The 16,157-nt window shown below is 46.2% G+C and overlaps 1 protein-coding gene across 1 annotated transcript in view; it reads right to left on the bottom strand.

Annotated features, from left to right (window-relative positions):
• The window catches only part of ADAM12 (ADAM metallopeptidase domain 12), a 334,852-nt gene that overhangs the window by 62,222 nt on the left and 256,473 nt on the right, over positions 1-16,157 (bottom strand). Inside the window, exon 11 of the mRNA XM_046654059.1 lies at positions 15,411-15,559. Coding sequence (XP_046510015.1) covers positions 15,411-15,559 — 149 coding nt within the window. The remainder of the gene's footprint in view (positions 1-15,410; positions 15,560-16,157) is intronic.

A 16,157-nucleotide genomic window follows, 5' to 3' on the forward strand; every position in this document is an offset into this window, starting at 1 on the left:
TCCAGGCAGAGGGATGAGCCGGAGCAAAGGTTCATGGACAGGCGTGACTGGCCTAGAAGAACGGGTTCAACAGGACAGAAGCAGACTCTACCTTCAGTACCACATACCCAGAGAAGCGCCGCCTTCTCCCGAGAAGCCCCTCAGCCACTGGAGGTCATACTGATGGCAAGAAGACTACCATGGAGTATCATTAAACGGAGGGGCTTTGCCCCGTGTGGACCAGGCACTAACAAGGGCTGAAGGCATTTTTCATAAGAATTTCAGACTCTTATTATTTTCCCCTTTGTTAGCAAACCAGTTTTGATTGACAAGCAAAGGTCTGCTCATCGTCTCCCTTCTTCTTCTGAGATCCTCTCAGTTGACTGGTGTGTAAGAAGAGATATCTAAAAATTATTTCTAACCCAATGGCCCTCCCACAATAAATGGAATTTAGTGATCTAAAATAACCTCAAATCTCAAGAGATAAGGAAATTTGACGGTATCAAATGTTAGATTCTTCTAATTACAATACAACCCTAATCTACACATATTTGGATGTCGTTTACATCCCAAATAGCCACTGACTGCACAGTGCCTAGGGCACAATAGACGCCACTGACTACTGGCTGGAGGAGCCAAAGAACAGTTCACTGGTTTGCATGAAAAATGTGCCAATGGCCCACAAACAAGGCATGGAATCCGCTCCCCAGCACGCTGTCAGGAATCCACGGACAGGATCTATCTGCACAACCATTATTAAGATTGCCATTTCTCCAGTTCAGCCACATGTGAAAGAATGACACCAGGATGGTGCTTGGCACGGGCACGCTCATTACCCTGCTTCCCAGGTGCCAACTCTGCCTCTGAGCTGTTGATGACAGCGGAATTAAACCTTGGGTGGCGCGTTCGCTACGCCTTCATTGAGCCCGTCAGCCACTCATTCGCTTGAGAAGCATCTTCAAGTGTCTGTCACAGTCAAAGCTCTGAGGACGATCCCAAGAAGATTCAAATATGGCCTGAGCCCTTCCCACCGGCCCCTTGCTGGGCCTTTGCCAAGGCAACTACTGAACACACCCACTCCCGACACCGCCTCCCCACCCACACAAATAAAACAGATATATTTACATATATGTAAAATAAATATATCATGCATATTTATCCATATAATAGAAATCATATAAAACTTTAATGCATATAATTATATTTAATTGATATATACTTATATATAATTTTGAATAACTATTTATTGAGAACCTGGTAATATGAAGGGCACTTTCAAATAGTACTATTTTTTCCCTTTTTATACTTTTTTTTAAAATTTAAATTTTCCAAACAGTCCAGTGAGACAGGTATTATTATTCCCATCTTGCAAATGAGGTGAAGGGACTTGTTTAAAAGTTCACAGTTAGGGAATGGCAGACACTAGATCTGATTCCAAGTTCAGTTATTTAAAGACGCCATTTTTTTCATTGCTGTTTCCAGTTCAGCACTGGATCACCCGGAGTAAACTGTTGAGGCCTGGACACTGACCCACAAACCCTTGATGCACTGATTTAAATACAAAGGATGAATCCGTCCACGGCCCATCAAATGACTGGACCAGAGGTCCTCACAGTGTGGTCCCAGCATCAGTATCACCTGGCAGGTTGCTAGAAATGCAAATGCTCAGGCCTCACCGAGACCTACGGAAGCAGAAACACTCAGGGGTGGGGCCCAGCAACCCGTGTTTTAACAAGCTCTCTAGGTGATTTTTTTTAAAAATTGAGGTAAAATTCATTTAACAAAAATTTCACCGTTTTAAAGTATAAAATCCAGTGGCTTTTGGTGCATTCACAATATTATACAACCATCACCACTATCCAATTCCAGAACACTAGCCCCGAAACAGAGCCCAGACCCATTAGGCAGTCACTCCTCACATCGCCTCCCCCAGGCCCTGTCAACCACTAATCTGCCCTCTGTCTCTATAGGTTTGCCTTTCTGTTCATTTCATATAAATGGAGTCATACAACATGTGACCTTCTGTGTCTGCCTTCTTTGACTCAGCATCACGTTTTCAAGGTCCAGCCGTGTTGGGGGACTATCAGTACGTCATCCTGTTTACGGCTGAATAATATTCCATTGCAAGGAGGACTATGCCACAGTTTGTTCATTCATTCATCAGCCGATGCTCCAGGTGATTAACTTAAAGTTCGGGAATAACTGGCCTAGGTTTAAAATTCAAATATTGTAAAGATAATATATGGACAAATCCACACTTATTTGTGTCAAAAAATAAAAAATATAATCTAGGCCCATCACAGGTCACCTTTCATGTGCTTAACTTGGAAATAGTTCTGTTTTACCCTGTGGTTCCATCTCCTAAGAAAAGCCCAACAGACAGCAGTTTGAAAACCTTATGCGATTTTAGACATGTGCTAAAAATTCCATGAGCATCTGTCTCTTAAAGCCAAAGTTGAATCACGAATGAATTTTCAAACATCTTTAAGTATTATACCAGACTGACCGACTAGTCATCACACTCTGCACTAATTAAGGGGCCAGGAGAGGTTCTGATTATGAACAGAGTGACGTTTCTGTTCTGAGGCAAGTTCCTTCCTCTGGCTTCAAACTCCGGCGTATGGTAACTCTCCTTCCTTTGGCTTATACTGTTCCTGGCTTATTTTATAGCTTTATTCCCTGGAGTATTGATGAAAAGAACAGTGAATTGGCCCATTTAGTTGCTCATGACATCAAAGATGGTGTGCAGCCCACGGTCGGTAGTTTCAAGGCAAGCCTCAGTTTCTTCCATAGCTTTCAGCAAGCTCATCACAATGTGCTTTTTAATACTTCTCATAAATTATCCCAACTGTCTCAGGACAGCAGCTAATTGAATTGACATACAGCAATGATAGACCAGTGCAGAGCAATAAAATTGGAGAATTATTCAGAAAAGAAGCCCTTTCGCGGGATACTTTCCCTTGGCACAAGAACGCTTTAAAATGATTATACCTGGGACCCAGAAACACGGGCTGCTTTCAGCTCACAGGCAGAGTATTTCTCTCTGACGCTGCGCCGGGGTGACGAGCTCCTGCTCAGACGTGACCTCTTCTGTTACACGCATCCGCCTTTTTCTCTAATATTTAACTACCAAGGACACTTGGGGCAAATTTACCATGTTGAATGCAAGGTTAGAAATAAAAAGGGGATGAAACAGACAGCTGGGTGATTCTGGAACCAACCCCCCCGCCCCAAAACCCACTTTCGAAAGAGGAATGTCACTGATGGCTTCTCACCATAAATGCAGTCACGGCTTAATATTTTAGCCGTCACAAAGCTGCCAAGTAAAACATTATTAGGGGTTACTTTTACTTTGACAAATCTGCAGTCAGAAAATTCTTTTCTTGCAGGAGCCTATTGTGCGTTTCACTGCTATATTCTTGGGGTGAATCATACTAAGCCAATTTATCAACCCTGACAGTAGAAGTCGGCAGTTATCTGCCTTGCAAAAGCTCTCCGGGAATGATTCGGAGACAACTGCTTTTCTTCTTGGAAATCAGGCAGCCAGGAGAAGCAGCTGCAATCAGGCTGGATTCACCGGGGCTGCAGGTCACCGTTCTCGATGGTTCCTTTGACTCCACTACCTCATTCATAAACATGTGCTGGGTCCCAAAGAGTCCAGCTTCCCCAGCTGCAAGCTCTGAGGGTGACACTGTTCCTCATGCTGACTGGAGCAAAGAACTGGAAGTGGCTGGAGGAAGAAGGCCGAAACAGCCTGGGCAGCTGCTGAGAGCAGCTTGGAGCTGGCACAACTGTGTGACAAGAACAGCCAACGTCATAGGAAACCAGGATGGACAGGAAGCCACCCAGATTTCTCTGTTTAAATCGATTGGGGGGAAAAAAACAAAAGAAAACCTCACATCTTCCCGCAGCCGATAAATGATTAGACGGTGAAGGGATAACTGGGTTTGGAAAATACGTTGCTGACATTCTGCTTCCCGCTGATTTCTCTTTGCAGACTGAAATGGAGTTTTATTTTCTCCTGACAGCAGAAGTGACAGATTCAGCAGGGCGCTCTTCCCTACCTGGGCACGTGGCATGGAGGAGGCAGAGAAGAATCAAATTTGGAAGACTAAGTCTGAGCACCCCATCTATTCAAACTAAAGCTCAGTTTTAGAGCTGAGCCTCAGTTTTCACATCTATAGAATGGCCACAATAACAACTCCCTCACACGCCAAGGGGGAGCACCAGTGAGCTTCAAACAAAAAAAGGCGAACATCTTTGGTTAACGTCAAAGCCCCATGAGAGGCTAGTTGCCAGTATTTATATGAAAAAGACGTGTATTTCTTTTTCTCATTTAGAGTACCACTTTGGCTATTGCGAATTACTGACTGCCAGCGCCTTATACATTCTAGGGCTTAGAAACATTTCCAATGAGGTGCAGAATTTATTATAACTATAGCCAAAATGTAGCAATCTTTAAACTGTAAAACCACAAGTACAAGTAAACTTGAGAGGAAAATGGTGCAAGAGGCAGAGGAGTGATCAGGCAGTTATATACGACCCTACAATTTAATACATATACGGTGCTAAAGAAGCAAAAATCCCTGCTCCATTCTGGAAGGGCTGGGTTTTCTCCAGCTCAACCAGAACATGGACGTAGGAGCAGAAACAACCAACAAACTCAAACAAACAGAAATCCTGTTTCGATGGCTGTAACCTGCCATGCACACCTATGGTTGTTCCCAGTTCCTGGAAGCTTTTTCCAATCGTCTTTCCCAAATCTCATGTCACCTGAGCGCCCTCCGCGTAGTCTATCCTCTTACTCCACAGCCAAGGCCAGGCCCTGAGCTCAGAGCGGAATACGGCCACAGTGGCTCAGACCTGGCCTCCGTCCCCTGAGAAGACGATCTCATGACTCTCGTGTTTTAGCATTACTTCCACAGCTAGCTTGAAGACCTTTTTCAAAACCAGCAATAATTCACAGTTCAGCGCCAGTTCTACACATTCCTGGTCCCTCCAGGAGCACAGGCCCCACATCACTACCATCTTCTTTACCCAGGTCAGCACGAGGCCCGCTTACAGCAAGAGGGTGGTGCAAGAGGTCACAGTTGGGATGGACTTGGCTTGGCCGAGTTTCGACCCCCAAATTCTAGGGCCATCTTCAGAAAAATCTTTAAGTTTTTCACAATTATGCCCAGGAATAAAAACTTGCAATCACCATGCACAGAACTCAGGCGCGAGCAAGAAGAATGTCCTGTTGGGACAGGGTGGTGGATGTCTGCATCAGCGTGACTGGCCTCATCTTCCGCAGCCTGGCAGGACTGAGGCGCAGCTCAGGGAGGTCCTCTCATTCTTGTGACTTCATCTTGCCTTGCACGTTGGGGATCATGAGTATAAATATCAAGAGCATTACCATTCTTTAGGGAGCACCCGCCATGGACCAGAAGCTTGGGGGGCATTATTGCTCATCGACACCCTGTGAGTCAGACTGTATCATTCCTATTTTACACACGAGGAAACTGAGGTCACAGTCATGTGGTTCCAGAGTCAGGACTAAAACTATCGCTCTCTGACCTGAAGGCCAGTGTTCTTCCCATGCAACCGCCTCGCCTCTAGGGCAATCAGGAGGCCTCCAGGAGGGGCTCCCAGGTGTTACTCCCAGGGCAGGGGCCCCAGGGCAGACCCAGGCATGACCTGGCACAAATGGTTGAGCCAGGAGCATCAGCATCAATGGAGGAGACAGGCAGCTGCCCAGATGCCTTGGGCTCCCTGGAGTCAGGTGCAGGTAAAAGCAAGCCCCAAGGCCCTGCAGGTTCCCAAGAGCGCCTTCAAGCACCTCCCTGAAGGTCTTAGGTGGGATGGAAAACAAAGCCAGGTGTCAGGATTTATCCAGCACCTCTCAGGTCAAGCACAGGCCAGACCACACCCACCTGAGCGAGCCTGTGAGCCTGTTCGGGTCCCAGCAAGCTGTGGGCAGAGGAAACGGTCACCCACCTGGAAAGCAGCATGACTCTCACAGAGGACTCGTCTGGGGTGTGATGGGAGACAGAAGCAGAACTGAGTCCACGCTCTGCTCGGCCAGGGGTGCGTGAGCAGGACACTGAGCACTTTGGCTCACACAACAGAACGGGACTCGGGGGGCCTACAAGAAGGACTCATCCTCACGTCAGCTCCAGGAACGGAAAGTGTCTGCATCAGGACCAAATGCTGGCCCAGTGGGCCCACCAGATGGGCCGCAGATGGCAAAGGAAACCACCAGGCCAGGAGCGAATAATTAAAAATGTCCTTAGTAGGACATTTCCATTGTTAATAGCAAAAACGGGGTCACAGAATGGAGCCCTCTGCGGCACATAATACATGTTTTTAACACGTGAACTTTGACCTCTGCTTCTCCTCCCTTGAAACCAATTAAAGTGCAAATGTAACTTCCCAGAATTTTTAATAAAGAAACATACCAACTGAGCCCTGGTCAGTTGAGGTGCACAGGAGGCCTCCATGCATTACCAGAAAACAGACCTTTCAATTCTGTGCTCTCATGGCTGTCTCCTCTAAACCCAGTCCTGAGAGGGCAGGGGACCCAGCCATCACAGACAGCATCTTAGAAGAGGTTCTCAGCTTCACGACAAGAAAAGGCTGCTCTCTCTGCGGGGGGCTCACTCCGGACAGGGCTCTGGCAGACATAAACAGATGCGGAGGTGATAAGGGAGAGTTCACACATCCGAGAGAACCCTGTCCTTTCTTCTACCCCAGCAGACAGACCTGCAGAGATCATGCCAGTGGCTGCTGTTGACTCTGCAAGTCTGTAACAAGCAAGACACTTTTAATCAAATATGTTAGAAAAAGTGATCATAGTAGATACCTGCAAGCCACCAAATGAGGGCTGAAGTCTGCACGGGCCCTGTTCTTGCCTCACTGATCTCCTGATGCTGACGTTGCAATCCAGGCAACCAGAACTCCCCCTCATCCCTGTTGGTGATTGAGAACCAAAGGCTTCTCTGCTCACAGATCCCTAGTCAGGGGCCCAGGAATGCACCAGGAGCCAGGAGCTGTGGGCTGACATCTTGAGTCTGATCTTGACCAACTATGGGGCCTTCGTGAACCTCAGTTTTCTCATCTATAAAATGGAGGTGATTGTGTCTGTCTTCTTCTCTCAGGGATGTGCAATTAAATGAAAAAGGAGATGTGAACGTTCTTTGTAAACTGGAAAGTGGTCCATGAGGCCTGTGGGGTCTTATTCTCACAACTACTTTCAGTTTTATATTTTGGACCCCTCCTCCTACTTTAGCTAAATCAAGCAAAGGCTTTCAGGAGAAGCCACTTCCAGAAGCACTCTGCTTTTTGAGAGCAAATTGCTCCTGTTTCCCAGTACTCCATGGAGTCTTACAAAAAAGCTATGGGGGGGCTGGCCGGTGGTGCAGTGGTTAAGTTCGTATGTTCTGCTTCTCGGCGGCCCGGGGTTCACCAGTTCGGATCCCAGGTGAGGAAGTGGCACCGCTTGGCAAAAGCCATGCTGTGGTGGGTGTCCCACCCCACCTCTACTATAAAGTAGAGGAAGATGGGCACGGATGTTAGCTCAGCCAGTCTTCCTCAGCAAAAAGAGGAGGATTGGCAGTAGTTAGCTCAGGGCCAATCTTCCCCCCCCCCCCCCAAAAAAAAAGCTATGGACTCAGCCACCTGTTCACCTGAGGCTTCTCAGCCCTTATTCTTTTTTATTTTTATTTTTCTATTTATTGTGTTGGATCTATTCTTGTAAGCTGTCGTAAATCCATTGTGGAATGACTCGAGGTGTACGACAAATGAAAATGGTAATAGTGCAGCAAATGCTAGAGTTAGTGTAAAAGCAACGGCCTCAGGATCTTCTCCCCAGAGGTGTAGCCATCACACAAAAATTGAAGAGACGGCCTCACTCTGCACACATCTGATTATGCTGTAATCACCACCCATCAATCATCCATCTACCCATCCACCATCACCTACCTCTCCACTGTCAACCCACCCATTCACCCATCTACCATCCATCCATCCATCCTTCCATCCATCCATCCATCCATCCTTCCATCCATCCATCCTTCCATCCATCCATCCATCCTTCCATCCATCCTTCCATCCATCCATCCTTCCATCCATCCATCCATCCATCCATCCATCCATCCATCCATCCATCCTGCCATCCACCCTTCTATCCATCCTTCCTTTCAGTCAAGAAGAATTTATTGCACTCTACTATATGCCAGGTAGTGTTCTAGGTGCTGGAGATTCAGCAGTGAACAAAACAGACAAAATTCCTATCTAGTGTTTAAAGTGGGTCCTTCTGAACTGTTGGTTGCAGAGAGGCCCAGAACTTACCCTTGACCTCACACTGCGGCCTCCGTGCCACATGTCAAAGAGAGGAGGAAGCCATGGAGGTGTGTATGGGGGAGGGGAGGGAGTGGCAGAATTTCAGCTGTAATGTTTTCACACATGTTCCACCACAAGTAAAACGCTGGATTAACGGGCAAGGACAGGAAATAATTCTCTCTTGTAACATAAGCTGAAGGATGTTTGCAGAACTAAATGGCTTAAAAATGGGGTAGCCTTCCTACTTCCCAGAAGTCACACAGGGATGCTGCTCTGTACTGCGGAGGCTTCCGTCCTCACATGAAGCCCAAACCTGGCAAACACACCCGTGGCCACTTCCACGTGACACACATGCCGGAAGGGCTGACAGCACGGCTGCCCGGCTCCTCCTCAGTCCTGCTGCGTGGAGCATCCTCAAAGCCCGCAGTGGGAAGCTGAGCATATTTTCCTGGACCAGCACCCCTGGATAGATGCCTTTCTCCTCTTCCTGAGGCTTACAGCTGCTGCAAATTTTTATTTGAGCTAAGTCATAGGAAGGTGGGAAGGCAGGAGATTGCCTCCCAGTGACTTGGCCTTCCGCCTTGGGGCTTCTGTGCTTGGGTCATTTTGAAAAGGCCGGCAATTCATTTAACTGTGTGAGCTCCAGCTCCCTTATCTTTGAAATGGGTCTAATCATACCCACCTCACACAGTTTACGGATGAAACATGACATCCTGAATGCAGTCCTCTAAGGTCGAAGTCAAGCTTGCCTACTGTCATTTCCCCCGTTCTGGATATGCCAGGAACTGTGGCCATGCAGACCCGTTTCCCTAGCTTGACCTCTGTTTTAAGTCCAGCTTAAGAGGGGAGGACGATTCAACCATGCCCTCTGGTATTCCAACACTGCATTAATTGTAGACGAATTCCTTTATTTTCCAGTGAGCAATATCTAATTATATGGAGAGGAAACAAGAACAGGCTCTCTATGGATGTGCCCTCTTGAACTGTTGTCAAGAACCTCTCCTGCCAGTTCATTTCCTCCTTATGATAATGTCGGGATGCAGCCAACGATTTACTCTGGCTGGATAATTAAATGGATTCTGACCAGCAGTGTTTTAATGTTACGAGAGTTCCTCATTTTGTAGCTGCTTCTCCTTTGTTTTTCCCTTGGATAAAGACTTCCATTATTTCCCTTCCCCTTCGAAGAAGGAAGTGAAGACTTCCTTAAACTTTTCATTGAGAAAAAAGGAGCCACCTTCAAATGAAGAGCTGAAGTGGAGAAAGTTTCCTGCGATCCCATTTTGGTAAAATCCCTTTATGATAAATGTATTCCATGATCTCAGCTCCCCGAGGTTCAAAAGGGGGTGAGTCTTAATTATATGTATTCTGCACTGATTTTCAAGGAAGCAAGTTCTACAAAGAGTATAGACTTTGCAGATACATAGAATTTCTATCAATTCTTGCTACATCCAAAACTCTGGGGAATTTTTCACTGAAAGACACAGTTTATTTTAGACTCTTGAAACACATTTTCAGATAGAGGCCTTCTCAAAAAGAAATCCAGTTTTCCCATAATACAAGCGAGGAATTCTCTGGGAGAGTCCGCCTAACCCTATTCATCTCTTCAGGGATCAATTCAGACAGGGCTTCATTCCAGAATGTCTTCCCTGTGCACCAGCCCCTCCAACCTTTGCTTTCTGTTCACAATGAATTATTGGTCACTTTAAAAAAGGTATTAGATTATGTTTAAAAATTTCTCCTTATCTTTTAGAGGCACACACTGAAATACTTATAGATGAGATGCTGTGATACCCATGATTGGGTAAACAGATTAGATTAGGTGCCCCATGAGAGCCCCATGGCTCCCAGAAACGTCCCCTCTCAGAGCCCTGAGCTTCTGGTCTGTAATCATCACTTGCCTGTCATCCCTACCACAATATAAGCTCCTAGAAGGCCAGCTTCCTGCCTTTGTGTCTATGCCCCCACCCTGCTCTTTGGGATCTGGCATACAGGTGCGCAGTGAATGTTGGTTGAGTCAATGAGTGGTTTTTCTAGGCTTGGTCGCCTAACTCGGTTTCCTGCAGTGGGCTTGTCCTGAGTCAGAGGCAGGGCTGATGTCTTCTCGGTTTTCACTAGAGAAGGTTGAACTTGGGTGGAGGGCATCCAGATGTGTTGCACATCCAGACAGCTGTGTAGCAAGTAGGTATGCAGTGAATGTTTCCTGAGTTGAATTAAATGGAATTGAATGAGCCAATCAGACAAAGTTCTGAGGAAGCAGAACGGCAACGCCTCCTCCCTAAACATGGTTATTTGACCTAGTTGTAGATGTTATTCCTAACCTCCAACCTCAGCTTAATGTAAATTATTTACACCCTGGAGAGCAAGGGGTCACCCTCATTCACGTATTCCCTTGGCCTACCTTATCCTGGGCGCTCAGTCCGCTGCTCTCCCCTCTCTCTTGGCAGCCGGGAGCACATTCTTGGCTTAGGAGCCATTTACCAGTCTGGACTAAACAAAACCAAACAGCCCCCAACCCCTAATCTCAGCATCTGCATGGGAACCCTGGCAGTGATACCCTTCAGACACAGACACAGACACACACACAGACACAGACACACAGACACACACACACACACAGTAAAAGTGCTTTTCTGTGGCTCTTTGAAATAGAGTCCTTAAAGGATGCTTATGGCAGGACAAGCAAATGGAAATCCTAAACAGAAAAGAATCTTTCCTGTCCAGTTTGCTAGACTGGAGCCGTGAGTGTGGGAGGCTGTGGAGCGACACATCACCTGGAATGCTAATGCAGGAGCCTTCTTAACGGATTCCTGAGGCCTGTTAATTACACTAGGATAAAACTAGAGTTTACATATTATTGCCTTTGAAATTTACAGGAAGCCTCATGTATTTTTTTTTTTTTTTTTTTTTTACAGACAATAAGCCCCCTAATTTGGCAAGTTACAATAGTTCTGATGCTATGTGATCTTCTTAAAAGTGAAGAAATCTTAAAAGAGAAATCAGATCATATTACCATCCTGCCTAAAACTTTCCTCCAGTGACTTCTCACTGTGCTGGGGAGGAAGTCATGCACACCTTGGCAGCCTGGGTTCGGCTCGCTCAGAGTCCTTCTTTCTCTCCAGCAGCACCAGCGCCACTGTCCCCCAGCCCTCACCCCATTCTGATCCAGCCCTACAAGCCACTGGCCTCCTGTCAGCAACGTTTCCCCTTCAGAGCCCTTGTGCACGGTGTCCCCTCCGCCCTAGGTCACGTCCTTCCACTATCGCTGCAGGCTCTCTCTCCCTCTCTTCCTTTTGGTCTTCGCTTAAATGTCACCCCCACACAGAGGTCTTCTCCAAACCCCAGTTAAAGTTGGGTCCCGCAGTCCACGTGTCTCCTTTTCATCCTCTCCATCTGCTCCCTTCACAGCACTCCTTCTAATTGGCAGCTTTTTATTTACTGTTTTCCAGTTGTGTCTTCCCCACTAGAATGCAAGTTCCATGATGGCAAGAAACGAGTCTGTCATGTGCACGGCTGTAAGCCCGACGTCTACCCAGGGGCGCGGCAAGTTGCAGGAGCCGCGTTCCCTCACGAGATGGCTCTATGACTCCAACTCTCATTTTAACAGAAAACTTGCTGCAATAAATAAGGGAAGCCGTGAGAGTAATTTTTGAATGTTAATACTGCTTTTTCTCTCACTCCAGGAAGTGACATTTACTATTATGCTAAGTATTCTTTTCCAAAAGTGTTCAAATTATTCACATTTTTCTTACTCCCATAAATGTGGCATACTTAGTCCTCAACCCCTTAAGACCAAATGCTCCAAGAAGCTCCTTAATGGATGGACTCAAGTGAGTTGAAACTCCCACGTGAATCCCCAGATACTGCTTTTGCCAAAGAGTAATTTCCAAGACAGGTCCTAATGTTAACCATCCAAAGACATAAAACACGCACTCTCACACACTCAAAGACGTGCGGTAATTAACGAGACGAGCTGCAAGGAAACCGCCTCCCACCATTCCTGTAACACGCAGCTGAAGTCGTGACACCCATATTTAAAAGGAAGCCACTCACTCCTAGCATTTTCAGGCCTTCGGGTCCAATTTGTCAATGATGGCAGTGGTGAATGTTTTCAGAGTTAGGATTCTGGAGTGTTTTGATGAAGAATAAACAAGATATATATATTAAGGGATACACTTTCCCCCTTTAACCTATCTGTAACACTTGGTTCTTTTTGATTCTGGGAGACTGTGATATCGTGAAAGCAGTCACTGATTCATCCCTTTGAGAGCCACCTTTGGGGCTAAGACGTAAATCACATTTTAACATTCACCGCTCACGCCTGAATCAGCAGTGGGGGGAAGTCAGGAGGAAGGTTGGTGTTTGGACGAGGGCCAGTTTAAAATGAGCCCCTTACACAGAAACCGTGGGCGTGTTGCTGAGTGACCGTCATATGGCACTGGAAGTGTTTTCCAGCAACTATGAGCAAGAATTCTGAAAAAGGCCTTTAACTTCTCAATAGTTTCAACGTCCCTGTGAGCTAAATAATAATAATAATACCACCGTATATTTGCGGAGTGATTTACAATTTACAAAGACACATGATCTCACTTAATCCACTCTCCCACCCTCGTGGGGACCCTATGAGGTAAGAGAATGACCACGTTGAGATAATCGTGGAGATTAAAAGCAGCCTGGAAATTCTGCAATGGGTGATGGATGACTGAGGGTTGACTGGGCCGATTGACCTCCCCCTCGCTGTGGGCTTTTGTGATTAATTCACCCACTTGCTTAGGAAGTTTCTTTCCATCTGAGAAAATTAAAAACACCACTCTCTGGACAGGAATGTGGGATCATAAATGAGAACCAAATAGAAAAGACTTACACAAAAGCACAAGCTCAGCAAAAGAGAAAACAGAAATGGCTAATAAGGTATAAATCAAGGGAAGGCTATTAGCAAACCCCTGTTAAGAAAAAAAAAGCCTTTTAAATGATTTGCTGAGCTCTTAACAATACCATTTCTACCTATGATTTTCAAATATCTACAGGGTAATTTGGCTGGTATCCTTAAACACTGTCATGAAGAATTTCCAATTTGAAGGGCTTTACTCAAGGAAGAAAGGAGGGAAGGAAGGAAGGAAGGATCAAGGTTGACCCATTTTACTGATGAGAAACATAAGGGCCAGAGGGGTTACTAATTTGCCTATATTACCAAAAACAATTGGTGTCAGACTGAGGCTACCAAGCCTCATCAGTCCCAGGCTGGTGTTCCCAATCTAGATTTTCCTCTCTTTCACTTGTTTCTTTTATCAAGAATCCTAAAACATTAACAATATAATCTTCTTCATCACTGAGAACCAATTCTGGAGGCATATAGGCTGATATGTTAGTAGCTGTTTGATACTCAGGGAAATTAAGCACAGAGTGAATTTCCCGTGGCCACTTTGAGTTCATCAAGAATGAGAAAGCACAGAGGCCACTTGGTTGCACACCAACTTCCCACCAACCTCATTCTCTGAGAGTCGCAGCATCCTGGCCAGTGATGCTGGGCTCTATCTGGGCTGGCGGGATATTGAAAACAGAGGGATACTCACAGTCCCCTGGACAACCTCACACCCTAAGAAGGAATGCTTTGCCCCAAATGCCCAACCAGCAGTCATCTGCCTCTGCCTGGACACTTTAAAAGACAAGGAGCACACTACTTCTCAGAGTAACCTGCCTCCCTTTTGGGACCCCCACTTGTGAGTATCTAGAGATTTGTAATATTTCACTTCTTGTTGGTGTTGGCCTAAGATATTTTCACACGGGGCTCAGGTCCTCGGCTTCTGTCATCACAGACTCAGAGAGGAAGTTCCTCTGTTAGGTCTTCGTAAGTCCCCTGAATTGTGCTTAAGACAGAACCATGAGCAAAAATGATGCCCCCTGAAGGCTCTGTGCTGATGGTGGTGACGGACAGAAAAAGCAGGAACTTGCTGTAATAAGATGCCTCACCCATAGCTCACATGAAGGACAATGCCTATGATGTGAGCTGTGCAGTTCTATCGGTCTTTGTTTTAGGGGCAACGGGATGCCCTTCGAGCCATTTGACAGGAGCCCCACAAAGCTACATCTTGCAGAAGCATAACCACATTCTGTAACAATGCATCCCTCTTCTGGAGTTTTTAACCCTTTCTAGCAGACGTCCTCCCTCACACGCTGACTGCCCCGTGGCCAGCAGGTCTTCACCAAGGCCAGTCTTTGGGCTGCTGGTCTGCCTCACTTCTTGCTCCCAGTGTTTCCTTTCAGCAAACCCAGGGAGCAGGCTCAGCCTGGGCAATGCCCTGAAGACAAGTGTTGGGAAGGCCAAGAAATCTAAAAACAGATTATGGTATTGTAGCAAGTGCGTGGTTTCCTTCACTAGTGAAAATCCTCTTATGTTAGCACCACATTCTAGTTTGGGACGGGCCCTTCGAGGTATAAGAACACATCAGAATCTGTAATCACTCCAAGTCGCATCTATTTCCACCTCACTTGAATGCTCCAATAATGAAACTGTCTTCCTTTTTTTTCTGGGTGAACCAAGTCCAGAGTTTCAGAAAGGCATTAAATAAGGAGGAACAGCATAATTTACTGAAACAGAAAAGTCACTTCATGTAAACCTCTAAGACCCGATAAGGTGATGTGGTATCAGGTGGGAAAACACTACTAATCCCCAAGGTACTAACACACTTCAGATGTGCCCTAGGCCAACCCAGGGGCAAGAAGCACCTCCTACCCATCACCCTCTGGCAGACTCGGGACCCTCCTTGCCCAGTGGGTTCACCAGGCTCTCAGATGGCTGGGGCACTGGAGCTGTAGGCTCAGATAAAAGATGCATGCTAGGCTTGTAGGATAATTTGCAATTTCTAAACAAAGACAGCATCCATCCCCACCACTTCTCAGGGAAGAGGTCAATCCTCAAGCCATGTGGCTTTGTAATCTGGTTGCCTATGACTCAGAGTAGCACAGTTCACTCTTGCTACTTGGGAAGGAATTTCTTTCTGGAAGCTTCCATGGGTGCTCTAGCCAGAAAACCAGGGAGCTTTTTGCCCAGTTGTTTACAGTATGCATGTCAAGCTGTGCCTGACATGATTGCAGCTGGGAGAATCAGTACTTGCCCAGTTGAAGGGTTCATGATGCAGCCTCCTTTATCGGCAGCCATCTTGCAGCTACAGCCTCTCTCCAGGGTGTCATGGTTCATCCCGAAATTGTGGCCCAGCTCATGTGCCAGGGTCACGGCCGCACCAAGGGGGCTGTCTGAATGGTCCTCAAAGAAAACACAAAAGCACACATGTATAGTTCACATCTCCTTGGCCTATTTGCCAGTCCCCTCTCCTCCCGGACATTTACCTTTCATTAACATTTGACTGAATCCATTCCCCTTTAAGAAACCAACATAGAGCCCCATTATTCAGTTCAAACTTAAAGATTTGACATTTTGTTAAACCAGTTTGGGGTCCCTTCTGCTGAGGAATGCATACCTCATGCATACGTATAGGATTCTTGTGTCTTTACATGAAATAATCAAGGCAATCATCTCCATCCTACTTCCTACAATCTCTTGGAAAATACCGTTGTATCAAATGAAGCAAAAAGTTGTCCTACATCCTGGGAAGAATCATCTCATTCCCTCATGGGTAACAAAATTACCATTTTATCCTGGATCGGATGATGCTGATACAAAGTTGGTAAGGAGAAGCTTACTTGTGGCATTCTAAATAAGACCTGAGCAATTGTTACTGAACATGCCCCCTCCCGTCTACCTAGCAGAGAAGGATATTTGGAAAATTCACAATAATTCCCAAGACAAGCTAACCACATTGAGTACTCTGTTTGAAGAGTCATCGAACTAAGACTGTAATCCA

This window comes from Equus quagga, chromosome 2, assembly GCF_021613505.1.
Source record: "Equus quagga isolate Etosha38 chromosome 2, UCLA_HA_Equagga_1.0, whole genome shotgun sequence".
NCBI classification, from domain to species: domain Eukaryota; kingdom Metazoa; phylum Chordata; class Mammalia; order Perissodactyla; family Equidae; genus Equus; species Equus quagga.